Below are 13,160 nucleotides of genomic sequence, written 5' to 3' on the forward strand. Positions count from 1 at the left end.
CAGGAGACTCACTTTCAGTTTCTCAAAGAAATCTGCAGCCACACCTCCAAAGTTCAGTCTTAGAAGTTGGTTTAGCATTTTCTACTTCTCATAATCCAAGTACAAATTTAAACTTGTCGGTCCAAAAAAGGTCACTCTACATCTCCAGATGTCCAGTTGTAGTGTCTGAGTGGAAATGTTTTTCTTTATTGTTTCCTTTTCTAAGTGAGGCTTCTTGACAGCTACACATCCTTTCAGACCCATAGCGCTGAGTTGTCTTCTCACAGTGGAATGATAGATTGTTTCAGCTTGACTTTCTCCTCTCTCTCAAAGAAGAAAGCTTTAAGTGCTGTTTATCTGATGGGGACAGTGTTTGTGTCTACTAGGACTTCCGGGTGGTTGTCAGGAGTCTCATTTTCTCTGTAGCTTTTAATCATTTTGTTGTTTCACTTCATTTTTATTTGACTTTCTCCTTACTTATACATGTGGACTATCTTATATACAATGTCTGCTGAAATATCTCCTAAATATATAAGTAAAATCAGTAAAAATCCAAAATCGAAGTAAACTTAAAATGTTTGCTTACTTTACAGAGACACAGGACTATAAACGTGAAATAGAAGAACTTTTGACTAAACAAAGTTTGAGTCAGCCCAACTAAAAAAAGCTGTGCAAAAAAGATGTGGTACAATTATTACTGTAATAAATAAATATGGTCAGGTATATGAATATAATGTATATGAAACTCAGACTATATTAGTGCATAAGCGTTCGCCTGCGGTGACGTCTGCATTCATTACTGCAGCTCCTCTCTGGATCTTTAATAGTGAGAACCTCACTACAACATTTCTTGTCTTTCATTGGCTGTACTCTTGCAGCGCGAGGCTCCTGCAGCGATAGCAGAAGTGTGTGCGTTTCAATGTGTCAGTGTTCACTGTGTAGGAGCGCGAGCGTGCGCGTGTGTGTGTGTGTGCGCGCACTCCGCCCAGCTCCGTGGAAAAGTGTGTCACTGGGTTAAAGTGAGCGAGGCGCGGGGTGGAGGGTGGAGGGTGCAGGGGGAGTGGCGACTTCAGCAAGAACATTCAGTTCCCAACAGCAGCCACCGCACTCGCTAACACACACACACTCACTCACTCGCTGGAGAGAGACAGAGAAGCAGATACACAGTGTTGTTCTGTTGTGCACACTGGGATTCTTACCTCTTCATGCTTTTTTGAGCTTTATCGTGCGAAGTTGGGAACTTCAGGACACATCCAGGCATCATCGGAGCGACATGGTGATCTGTGTCCACTCTGAGTCGAAGGACTTCGCTTGAAACTAACTAATGCTCTTCTGAACGTGGCTGTTGTGCAGCCTCACTGGTCCGAGCTCCTACTGATATCTGTGCTAAAGCTGATCTACTGACAGACAGAAGACATGGCATCAACCAAGCCAGGTGAGCCCCCTGCCTGCTGCTTTAACACCGTACATTATTAGAGACTGAAGGCTGTTCAGAGCTGGTTTCACTGTCGGCTCTGAAGGCGCTCTGTACTGTGTGTCAGTCTTCAGGCTGCTATTCTGCTATTATCGTTTTTCAGCCAAGTCTTTGTGGGTTAGGAGTGTGTGTCTGTTTGTGTGTGTGTGTGTGCGTGCGCGCGCGCGCGCCTGTGTTCCTACTCCTCGCCCTCACATGGCCCGGCCGCCCGAGCCATGTGCCTGTGTGTACTCTCCGCCGCTCCTGATTGGTCGAGCCGCGCCGATGACGCGCTCATTGCATAATTTCATGCAGCGGCGCTGCAGCACCACGTGAGGAGCGAAGTGACCCACATACAGTCACACAGGGGGGACTGCAATACACCCTCAGCCCTTTAAACACCCTCAGCTGGTCTGCCCAGTTTAACATGGGTATATAATGGCCTAACGATCCAGATAAATATAAAAGATAATGATCTCTGATATTTTTAAAGTGTAGTTTGTAGTGCAGATTTGACAGTAGCCTAAATGACACATGTATCATATCTAAATGACAGAGATATTATCAATCACATCAGTAATGTCAGCACCATTTTTTGCCTTTTAAATGAACTAGTTTAACAAGTGTATTTATATGTATATACATACATATATCGCTGCTGTCGGAAGAAAACCTTGCATCCCAATTTTTGTTGTTTTACAGTTTTTGACATAAACTGAAAATGCATGTTGTCCTTTACATTGTCTGTAACGTTTGTGATGACTGGACCAAAAGAAACGTCCCAAAATGACTTGGAAAGACGTCTGGTTCCATTGACTTACATTAGAAATAGTTTTTTTTTTCCTTCTCCTGTAAAGCTACCATTTTGGAGATTACAAGGTTTTCTTCAGACTACATTTGCCTTGAATTCAGGGTATGAGTTTTGTTGTTTATAAATCTGTAGCTTTTGTGGTCATTTAAGGATTTTAGGATCTTCTACATGATCTGATCTGTTCATTACTCTGGACGCCTATACTATATATATTGTTTACAGCTTCATAATGTCTACTAATGATTTGAAAGTTGTGAAGCCACACAGTTGAGTCTGCTGAGCCTGTAGCTCTTCTTGCTGTCTTATAAACATCCTGCTGTAGTGTCTAATCCATATGACTTCAAAATGTGGAGCTCACACATTCAGAAAAATCGACTACTCTGTGTTTTCCTCCTCAGATGAATCAACTGTTTGGTTGGCACTGTGTGAATAAGGGTTCAGGTATTCCTGGAACTGTTAAAGTGCTCCCTCGAGGTGCCATAAATGAACTCACTGAACCGGCTGGTGTTGTCAGACAACTTGTTTGGCCAGTGGGGGCTGCAGTCATATGTGGGGCATGGAGCCCACCCTTTGAAATAAGATTATGTAACAATGTTATCCAACTTGTGAATGGGACTTAATAAAGCAAAGCAAAGCCAGCGATGAAAGCTCCTCTCAGGCCGAATGTAGGACACAGTTGGATGGACGCGGCCTCTAAATTTCAAAAGAAAACTTTTTTGCTTGCTTACTCACTGAATGGAATGGAAGGGGTGGTCTGTTAGAAACAGCCCTGCTTTGGGATCTAATGTGGAGCGGAAGTTTTACTGATGAATCATCTCCACTTTAGTTCTTTTGCTGTGTTTATATTAACCAGTAAGTTGCAGCCTGTTCCAAACATAATGGGGTCAGCCTGATAAGATGAACGTCACTGTTTTAGGAAAACTTTTTTTTTTACTTTTTTTTTTTTTAACACAATCTGTTTATTTTAGGTTGCGTCAACAGCATTTCTGAATTTTGGTTGAGAGCAAAGTCATTCCGAGTGGTTTGGTGTGAAATGGTTGATTGTAGAGACTCTTGCTTTAGAGCAGTGGTGATAGGAACCAGGGGTCGCCATGACGACGACACAAAAATAGACATTTTATTTACTATCCAAAACCACCAGGGAACCTACTGAGTTTTTAAATGGAATTTTGATGATGGAAAATTAGGGATACTGTTTTTTGGGGGGACTATTTCGCCTTACAACATCCTGAATGTACCCCTCCGCCATTAAAAAACATGGTTTATGCCAAAAACGTCCTGAAAACTATTGTAAAACATTGTGTCAGGCGTCAGACAGTGTATGTGTAACCATTTCTTGTAAAAACTTACTGTGAGGGAGCTTTTAGAGGTGGACGTCTGGTTCATATCAACACCACTGTGAACTTCTGCCTCGTTAAGTTTCTCCAGAACAGCGTTTCACACCAAGCCACTCTGAATGACCTTCTTTATGTCTAAATTCAGAAATTCTGCAGAAATTTAGAAATTTGGACGGGATTCCCCTTTAAAGCATACGCTAACAGCTATAAATGTAATATGTAAGGTATCTCATTTGAAAGATAGTTTCCCATCTTCTAATAAGTTTAATATAGCAAATAATAAGAAACTAAGTAAATGAAAGGGGGGGTCTCTGACCTTTGCACAGTCCTTTCTGTTAGCGAGGAAACTGTGCTGATGTTCTGTCGAGTATTTTGTTTACACTTTTTTAAAGTCCTCTGTTCTTTTTTTTCATAGCTGGAGTGATCGCCTACATCTGCTCCTCAGGCTCCGCCCCCAGCCCTGAGTCCAGTCTGAGTGACAGCTCCAGCAGCAACTCGCCGTCAGCGTCTCCGCCCCCGTCCGCCGTCCAGGGCCGCAAGGTGGAGCTGACCGCCGCCGGCCCTCTCACCGTGCCAAAACACGCCCATTCCCGCCTGAATAGGAACACTCCGTCCTCTGCCAAGAGTGGCATCACGAGTACGTTTGTTTTTCCTTCTATTAACTGACCCTGGCCCAGTTTCCTAGAAACATCGTCCAGCTGAGATCATTTCCACCATTAGAGAGAGAGTGTTGAAAATGATGCTCGCACGACCATCTCACTGTGTTCTCTGTGGTCTAGTAATTTTGTACAGACTCACTGCTACTAGAAAGCAAAGTGGTCTTATAAACTGTCTGTGTTTGCAGAGCTGAATGGGATGGTGCTGCTGTGTAAAGTGTGTGGAGACGTGGCCTCAGGCTTTCATTACGGCGTACATGCTTGTGAAGGGTGCAAGGTAAGGACATAGTGTGGCTCTGGATTTTATTTCAAAGGGTCTTGGACGTGGCTCCAGGCTTTTGTTCCTGCCAAAGAGTAGCAAGAATGGAGAAATACCTATCAAACATTAAAGAACTGAGTCACAGGCCTAATGCTACTGAAGTCTGTGGGAACATCTGGTTCAGTCATGTCTTATAATTTAATGCTCTGTAAAAAAAAAACAAAAAAAAAACAAGCATTTTATTTATACACATTTGGTGATCTTCGTCTTTTCCAGGGCTTTTTCCGAAGAAGTATCCAGCAGAATATCCAGTATAAGAAGTGCATGAAGATGGAGAACTGCACCATTGTGCGCATAAACCGGAACCGCTGCCAGCAGTGCCGATTCAAGAAGTGCTTATCGGTGGGGATGTCCCGAGACGGTGAGCTTATTTCAGCTACATATATATATATATTAAATTATTTTTTTTTCTCTTTTTTCACTGCTGTCAGAACAAAACCTCGTATCTCCATTTTTGTCATTTTTCAGTTTTTAACATAATTTGAAAACGAAATTTCATGATAAATAAATGTAGAGAAAATCAAACAAAGAAGCTGCTGGTGTTCACACAGCAATGAACTGACTATCCTAGTGTCCGGACCTCAACATCACTGAATGTGTTTGGATTATGAGAAACAGAAAATGTGAAAATGCAACCAACTTCTAAGACTGAACTTGTCTTATGGCTGCAGATGTCTTTAAAAAAATAAAAGTAGGTTCTCCTGAAGAGAATGGAAGCTATAATAAATGACAAAGTCTGGACACATAAAAAGCAGTATAATATTTATTTGTAGAGGTTTCTATTAAATGTTTTCTATTTCTGTCTCCGAAAAATGAACAACTTGTACTTAATGGCTGTTTGTCTGGAAATTAAATATTATAGATAGATGCATGATTAATACTTAGATTATCAAAGGAGACACTGTTACTGCTAACATAGCATAAAGCTTAAGCTTTCATTGTTGGTGGAATAAAGGGCCTACATCATCATTAGGTCTCCTATTACAGTATCAGTGGTAAAAGTTTTGGAACTTAATGCTGTGTAACGTTCAGTCTATACACTGCATTCATTCCGACTAATTGCACTACATGGCAGGAAGTGTAGGGGGCGCTATGACTACTGCACCACAATGAAAAAATCATTTGCCACAAAGATGAAGCTTTGAATGATGAGGAAAAGGCGATGAGGCCATTAGAGTTGTACTAGTTGACTATTCGAATAGTAGTTAAAAGGTTCATCATTGAATTGATAATAATAGGATAACCTTGTTTTCTGCTCTGCAGCCGTGCGGTTTGGCCGCATCCCGAAACGGGAGAAGCAGCGGATGCTGCTGGAGATGCAGAACGCTATGAACAACATGATGAACGGCGGCCAGCTGCACCACATGCTTCAGGACTGCAGCTCTTCCTCTTCCTCATCTTCCTCCTCGCCACCCTCATCGCCACAGTGCCCCCAGGACTCTGAGTCGGTGATTGCCATGGAGACGTCCATGAGCTCAGCCTCGTCCTGTTCGTCAGACAGCGGGGAGGAGGATGCGCTGGTCTCGGGGCCAGCAGGGGGAGCCCTCTCGCCTCCCGTGGGTGAGAGGCTGAGTGAAAACAGCACAGACGGACAGCGACAGTGGAACAGCGACAGTAACATAACCGACAACCGCGAGTCTCCCTGTGAGAACAGCCAGCAAATCACCACTGGGTACCATGCAGCTCAGCAGTGCAGCAGCACCCCTAGTGGTGCCCACATGGTCAACGCCACTTACTGCCACTACAGCAGGCATAATATGAACGAGCTTGCTGGAAGAGGGGGGAACCGAGGACATCTGGTGAGTGCAGCTTTGTGTTTACTGACAATAAAAAAAACATAAAATGAAATATAATGCAGGTTTATGCATTTATACTTTCAGCAGGTGGATGTTTTCTGAAATCATTGTGTTGGAGAAAAAAAAAGGGGAAAAATGAATACTAATGTAATAATTTGAATAAATAAGTAATGTTATAAATAATATATGAGTAAATATGGTCTAAACCTGGATTACAAAGGGTCAGTCAGATATGATTGCTGTTTTTTTCACTTTATGATTAGCTGTGAGATACATAAAATTGTCATAACCATGACGTAACCATGTCCTGGCAGAAGTCATATGCTGTCATTAAAGAGTATGTCCAGTAATATAACAGTCATATTAAAATTACAGTTAATTGTCACCAGTTTGACTTCTAACTAGAGTATACAGCATGTGACATAACCTGTCATGACATTAAACATTATGACATCTGTCGGTAACAGTAACAGGACACTGTTATATAACTGAAGAAAATTTGTCATGACAACACTGACTGTGTCGGACATCTAATTTGACACCTTTATGGCATGGTTATGTCAACGCTATGTAGGATACAGTAGTGGATAACACCATCATCCTGCACATGGCAAGGAATGGCAATGCTGATTGTAGGAGTATCATCACCTTGGTAACGCGTATGTGGCTGCATGCTGCTGTCGGTTGCTGATTACACCGATTCTTCTACAAGACACAGAATGATGTGTTGACAACTCCACCATTTAAACACAGCATTAGTCAAAGTGAAAACTTCTGCTTATGACCTGATTATACTTAACATTGACTGTCATATTGATGCTGAGTGTCTTCCAGAATTATAGCACTGATTATATCTCTATTCTTCAGGTGTGTCCAATGAACACTTCTCCCTTAGTGGACCCTTCGAAGCCCAGTCATGAAATCTGGGAGGAGTTCTCTCTGAGTTTCACCCCTGCAGTGAGAGAAGTAGTGGAGTTCGCTCGGCAGATTCCAGGCTTCCAGGAACTTTCCCAGCACGACCAGGTCAGCCTGCTGAAGGCAGGAACATTCGAGGTAAGCACCACGCCTTAAACTTCCACCACAGGTCTACAAACATGAGAGCGACACCGGCTCAATATGAGTCAAGTTAAGGACAGGTCAGATACGAGCCAAGCAGAGGTGGACAGAGGAGCCTAAACCCATGATTAAGAAACTTTTTTTAGACCCCATTCTTCTCTTTCTGGATGATTTGGCCCTAAAATAAAACACTAAATCTCTAAAGTGGTTGCAAAGCAGTTCAGGAGCTGAACCAATATGACAACAAGAAAATAAACAACAAAAAAGGAAGTAAAAACTTACTTTCCGCCTAAATATACTTAAGTAGACTTGAAAATATCATAATTACAATATACTTAGGAAAGTACAAATCTATCTAAAATCAGCTAAATCTTTTTGAACTGAGGAAAGGTGACTGTTTGTTTGATCTGAATTTGATGAAAAGCTGTGCAGAAAGAAAACCAAACCAAAAAAAGTAAAAAATGTACAATTAAACCTGTCAATACAGAAGACAAGCATGAATCAATATGTAGCTTTGTGTTTACATTTAAATTGTCCACCAAGACGATATTAACTATGGACGAAAGAAGCACTCATAGCACAACATAGTGACCTTGTTTTCCATGTTTCCACATATTACTGTAAGTCCTGTTTTCCCTAAGCAGCCTGTCTTCTTTCTGTGTGCAGGTGCTGATGGTCCGTTTCGCCTCCCTGTTCAACGTGAAGGAGCGTACGGTGACGTTCCTGAGTGGGCGGAGGTACAGTGTGGAGATGCTGCGCGCGATGGGAGCCGGAGAGCTGCTCACCTCCATGTTCGACTTCAGCGAGAAGCTCATGGCCCTCCAGCTCAGCCCGGAGGAGACCAGCCTCTTCACAGCTGTGGTGCTCGTGTCTGCCGGTAAGACCATCTCACTGAGCTTTGGGTGACATGTTTGGTGTCAGACGTTTGCTTCAGTAGTTTTGCACTGGAGTTCTGATGCTAATGTAGCTAACAAGCAATGGAAATTTACTTGAATATCATGTAAACTGGACAAGTGGACAAAAGCATGGAGGTTTCATAGTAGCTGCTGCTGCTGTTTTTAGCTCTGCAGTGTACATTTCTAAAGCTAACAGTATGTCATACAGTGTCAGAAACCACATTAAAAAGTCTGTTTGAGGTTGCTTAACAACACAGTTTGAGGCAAGAGCTTTAGGCATACAGTTCGCATGGTGCTAATTGGTGCACATAAGCTTCATTAGCCTCACAGCTCCACTGCAAAACTACGGGGAAAATTTTAGGTGCGAGGCCAACATTTTCTCCTGTCGCAACTGTTCAACTGTCGAAATCTTGTGCATTATTTTATGCATTATTTCTTTTCTACAATTCTTTCACTTGTGTGCAAATGCTTTTAAATGAAATCTGACAGTCTGCAAAATAGTATTAAATTTGGACGTTTATGCTGTGCTACATTTTTTGGAAACCAACTCTCAACTCCTTTCTTTCACTGTAAAAAGTGAAGAATTTTGAGGTTTGAATTGATATAAAATATTGCTTTTGTTTTCCTTTGTATTGTTTTTTTTCCCAAAGAAATAATAAAAACCAGGTGAATTTGTCATTTTTAGAGGCAAATCACTTAATGGGACCAGCTTGTAATTTACTCACTCATGTTTAGCAGGTTGAACATTCTCCACATGGGGGCACCCAATAACTGTCAAATTTCATGCTTCATAAGTGTCCTTGTTTTAGGTAGAACTGACTAATTTCTTTTACGTTTATTGTATTGCTCACTGGTTTTCCGTTTGCCGTTTCCAGACCGGACGGGTATCGAGGACGTGAGCTCTGTGGAGGCCCTGCAGGAGAATCTGATCAGGGCCTTGAGGAACCTCATCATGAGGAACCACTCGAACGAGTCGGCCATCTTCACCAAGCTGCTCCTGAAGCTTCCTGAGCTGCGCTCCCTCAACAACATGCACTCCGAGGAGCTCCTAGCCTTCAAGGTCCACCCGTAACCCGGGACCAACCTCCTCTCCCTCCTCCCTCGGACCAAATCCGGGTTTTACATTTCTGTCCTGAATGTATTTATCACAAGCTTTCTAGGGTTCCAAGCACCAAAGGTGCTAAACTTTTTTTTATTTTAAAGGCTTTAGGAACAGTGTTGGAAAATGCTGTATTTTTGTGTGTGTACAAATATATAATATATAATATATAATATATAAAGTTTGTTTGAATCATTGCACTTATTTGGGTTAGCGGTATTGGCGATGTACATGGTAAAGATGTGTCACTGTTAAAAGGACGTTAAGACACTGAACTCAATCAAGACGGTGCAGAACCACTGCTGTTATCTTACCAAGTGTATTGACTCGCGAGCATATTGGCAATGGCCAAAGCTGTTATGCTTGCTTTTATGCACTACTCGTTACGCTAATGAGGAAGAGACAAAACAGTATCAAAGTTTTTTTGAAATGTGCAATAGGTGCTAATGCATGGTTATGTGTAGTAGAGTAGCTCGATGTGGTCGATCTTGTCCGGAATAGCGAGTTCCTGTTTGCTTGTTTGTTTGTTTTCTTCGCATCCTTTAGAATACCACACCTTCAAATGTCGTGTTTTTTGTGTATACTGTGTTTTCTTTTTTTATTACTGTATTCATGAATGTATGACAGCTAGCAGCCACGATTGTACATTTGCATTGCTTTGGCTTTGTATTTTGGATGCGCTGCTTTTTGCACATGGTAACGTGGAACAGGACGGAAGCACAACTTTACAGTAAGACATATCCTAAAAGTCTATGCATAACTCTGACACCACAGCGGTATGACGCAGACTTATGCGCGTTGGTCTGTTGAACGGAGTCACGGTGACTGAAAAAAGCATGGATTCAGTAGTTGGTGCAACGTTGCTATGCTTCCTGACCGGCGTCTGTCTTCTATCACCGGAAGTTTGTCATACCAAGCGTGAACATGCATTATGCAAAGACAAGGAATTATATTTATAACTCTACTGGAAGCAAAGGAAGACTCATACGGATGGCCTTACGACCGTATCTGTCACTGGGGACATGTTATTGAGACTTTTTTATGATTATGTTTAGTCAGAACATTGAGAGAGGGGGTTTTCCAGAGACTCTTTGACTCCGACTCCTCCGCTCTTCATCATTCTATGCATAAGGAAGCAGCTCGACGGTGTGGAACTTTCCACACTTATACCATAGTTACAGATGTAATGTCATATTCCGTATTTGTCCACATCTGGTTTGTTGTGTACATCTATTTCGGATATCTATGTATAGTATATGAATAAATATCTATTAGTCAAATGTTTCAGTGTCTGCTTTTCTCATTTCATTGACTGCAGTTGAAGGGACAGCGCTCTAACTTCAGTTAGTGAAGATGTGTGCACTGAATGCAATATTGAATCATTGAATCTGATGGCATCATTAGGCCTGTCCCAGGTTATGCTCTAAGCCCTGCGGTCCTCTTACAAGTCCACGCTTTGGTGGCATCAGCAACGTTTGACCATAAGGGCAAGAGAACTTGAGAGTGCTGAGTTTAAAAGCGTGCATTTGGGACCACCAAAGTTTGCAAGACCCTAGAGCCTGTATGTGAAATAATATGCTTGGGTTTTTTATGGACTAACCAGAAGTACAATTTTCAAACAGCTACCTTTTAACTTTTTTCCTATGGTAATGAATGGCAGAACATTTAAAAAATTCAAATCTGGCTGCCACAATTGATATCTTTCACACTGACCACCTGAAACACTATATCAACCACCCAGTAACAGTCTAGCAACCACCTGGAACACTATAGCAGTCTCCTAGCAACACCCTAGCAATCACCTAGGGGCAGTCGTGGGCTGGAGGTTAGGGAACCAGTCTTGTGACCGGAAGGTCGCCGGTTCGATCCACTCTGCTGACAGTACGTGACTGAGGTGCCCTTAAGCAGGGCACCTAACCCCCAACTGCTCCCTGGGTGCTGTGTATAGGGCTGCCCACCGCTCCGGGCAAGTGTGCTCACTGCCCCCTAGTGTGTGTGTGTTCACTAGTGTGTATGTGGTGTTTCACTGCATGGATGGGTTAAATGCGGAGGTCTAATTCCGATGTGTTCAGACACAGTTGGCTAAAAAAGGTTCATTTCATTTCATTCATTTTAGATCACCATATCAACAACCTAGCAACCACCTGAGACTTCAAAGTGTTCAGCATTTAAATCCTAACAACAAAACTAACCCAGTAAACTTAAAAAAACCCCATGAACTTAAAAAAAGACACGCTGAAATTTTCTCACAGGGTCAACAGCCACTATTTTAAACTAAGCCCAATTATGTCATCAACATTAATCAACTACTTCATCCTCTCATGTTGGACTGAGGGCAGACTCAATGCTACAGTGACCTCTTGAGGTACAAAGTGGTAATACGAGACGTATGCAACACGATAGACGTCTTTGGCATAGCGCCAAAACTCTTATTTATTCACCTTCTGTTGATCATTTTAGTTAATATTGGAATGTTTTGAAGTTTTTTTTTACATTTTTTTACAAATTGCACCTCTAAAGAAGTGGAATCAGGTGTGATTCTGCTTGTTTGGAGTCAAAACCTGCAGCCACACCAGCCTTTTGTGGGTAAGACTGCTGACCCATGACCTACAGCCTTGTGAGCACATGTAGTTTTGGACTGCAGGACAGTAAGTGTGGCAGTTTGGATAGCAAAGCTTCACTTTGTATGTGTTGCGCTGGTGTGAGCGGATCAGACACAGCAGTGCTGCTGGAGTTTTTAAACACCTCAGTGTCACTGCTGGACTGAAAATTGTCCACCAACCAAAAATATCCAGCCAACAGCGTCCTGTGACCACTGATGAAGGACTAGAGGATGACCAACACAAACTGTGCAGCAACAGATGAGCCATCGTCTCTGACTTTACATCTGCAAGGTGGACCAACAGGGTAGGAGTTTCTAATAGAGTGGACGGTGAGTGGACACAGTGTTTAAAAACATGAAAGAAATCACAGCATGACTGCCACTGTTTGAACTTGAATTGACAGAAGAAAAATCTTTGCCTTACTTTGCTTCAGTATTTATTCACAGTAGCATGTTCAGTAGTACAGGAACAGATTGCACTCCTATAAGTAGCTTTTGCTGTACATTAAAGTGTTGAAGATAAAGTGCATTGGTCAGCCTGAGATTTGAAGTGAAACTCACTCAAAGATAAAAGATTCTTCTAAAGAACATTGTCAAAAAAATGCATCACAAACCATCTACAGCCCTCAATTCTTCCGAGTAAAAGTTTTAAGGCTCTGCTAACATACAATTAAAACCACAATCACCTGAAACTATGACCACGAGATCTGTGGGCAGGACTTTGTCCATTCACAGAGGACTAAACACTGCAAACTGGTGAGCTAGCTTCATTTTACTATTAAAGACCAAGAGCTGTCTGTGCTAGCTGTGTGCAGTTAGCATGTAAACAGTGCAGGTAGACAAAACTTGTGTCTGAACTGAGCAGCCAAGATGTCAACAATGGAGTAAAATGAAGGTGAAGAACAGTTCACCTGAAAATGTGCTTAAAAACAAGATATTTTCACTTTACCGTGAACAGAGGTCTGAGCCTATACTTTACCCAGGCAGTTCTGGACCGTTTCAGGCTTTCCTACATGAGTATCGGTTGACTACCGGGCAGATATTAAGCATGTGGGCCAGAATAGGGCCAGATGCTGGACAGCTTCATACAGTTTTGACTAGTGTTTATATTTGTGGGCCAGTTCTAGCATGAATGTTGTGGACCAACAATGTAGTT

At 42.2% G+C, this 13,160-nt stretch overlaps 1 protein-coding gene across 2 annotated transcripts; it reads left to right on the forward strand.

The window, feature by feature from the left end:
• The first annotated feature begins 1,031 nt into the window (after positions 1 to 1,031).
• Positions 1,032 to 10,686, forward strand: nr1d2a (nuclear receptor subfamily 1, group D, member 2a). Of its 2 annotated transcripts, none has more exons than XM_036557993.1 (8): positions 1,032 to 1,414; positions 3,996 to 4,217; positions 4,425 to 4,513; positions 4,772 to 4,916; positions 5,819 to 6,354; positions 7,219 to 7,404; positions 8,074 to 8,284; positions 9,179 to 9,375. In XM_036557993.1, exons 1-8 carry the CDS (start codon positions 1,396 to 1,398, stop codon positions 9,373 to 9,375), a joined length of 1,605 nt encoding a protein of 534 aa, XP_036413886.1. In that variant the 5' UTR covers positions 1,032 to 1,395. The 2 variants fall into 2 exon arrangements, with proteins under 2 accessions (XP_036413886.1, XP_036413884.1); XM_036557991.1 differs by lacking the exon at positions 1,032 to 1,414 and adding an exon at positions 2,274 to 3,095 and having other exon boundaries at positions 9,179 to 10,686.
• The last annotated feature ends 2,474 nt before the right edge of the window (positions 10,687 to 13,160 follow it).

The sequence above is a fragment of the Colossoma macropomum genome, unplaced genomic scaffold (assembly GCF_904425465.1).
Source record: "Colossoma macropomum unplaced genomic scaffold, Colossoma_macropomum, whole genome shotgun sequence".
Taxonomy (NCBI): domain Eukaryota; kingdom Metazoa; phylum Chordata; class Actinopteri; order Characiformes; family Serrasalmidae; genus Colossoma; species Colossoma macropomum.

Bases quoted from the DNA above. Each gene is read 5' to 3' on its own strand.
- nr1d2a (XM_036557991.1), top strand. From the start codon at position 3,050: ATGAATCATCTCCACTTTAGTTCTTTTGCTGTGTTTATATTAACCA. The intron at 3,096-3,995 runs GTAAGTTGCAGC...TTTTTTTCATAG, and splicing joins TGCTGTGTTTATATTAACCA to CTGGAGTGATCGCCTACATC. The intron at 6,355-7,218 runs GTGAGTGCAGCT...TCTATTCTTCAG, and splicing joins GGGGGAACCGAGGACATCTG to GTGTGTCCAATGAACACTTC.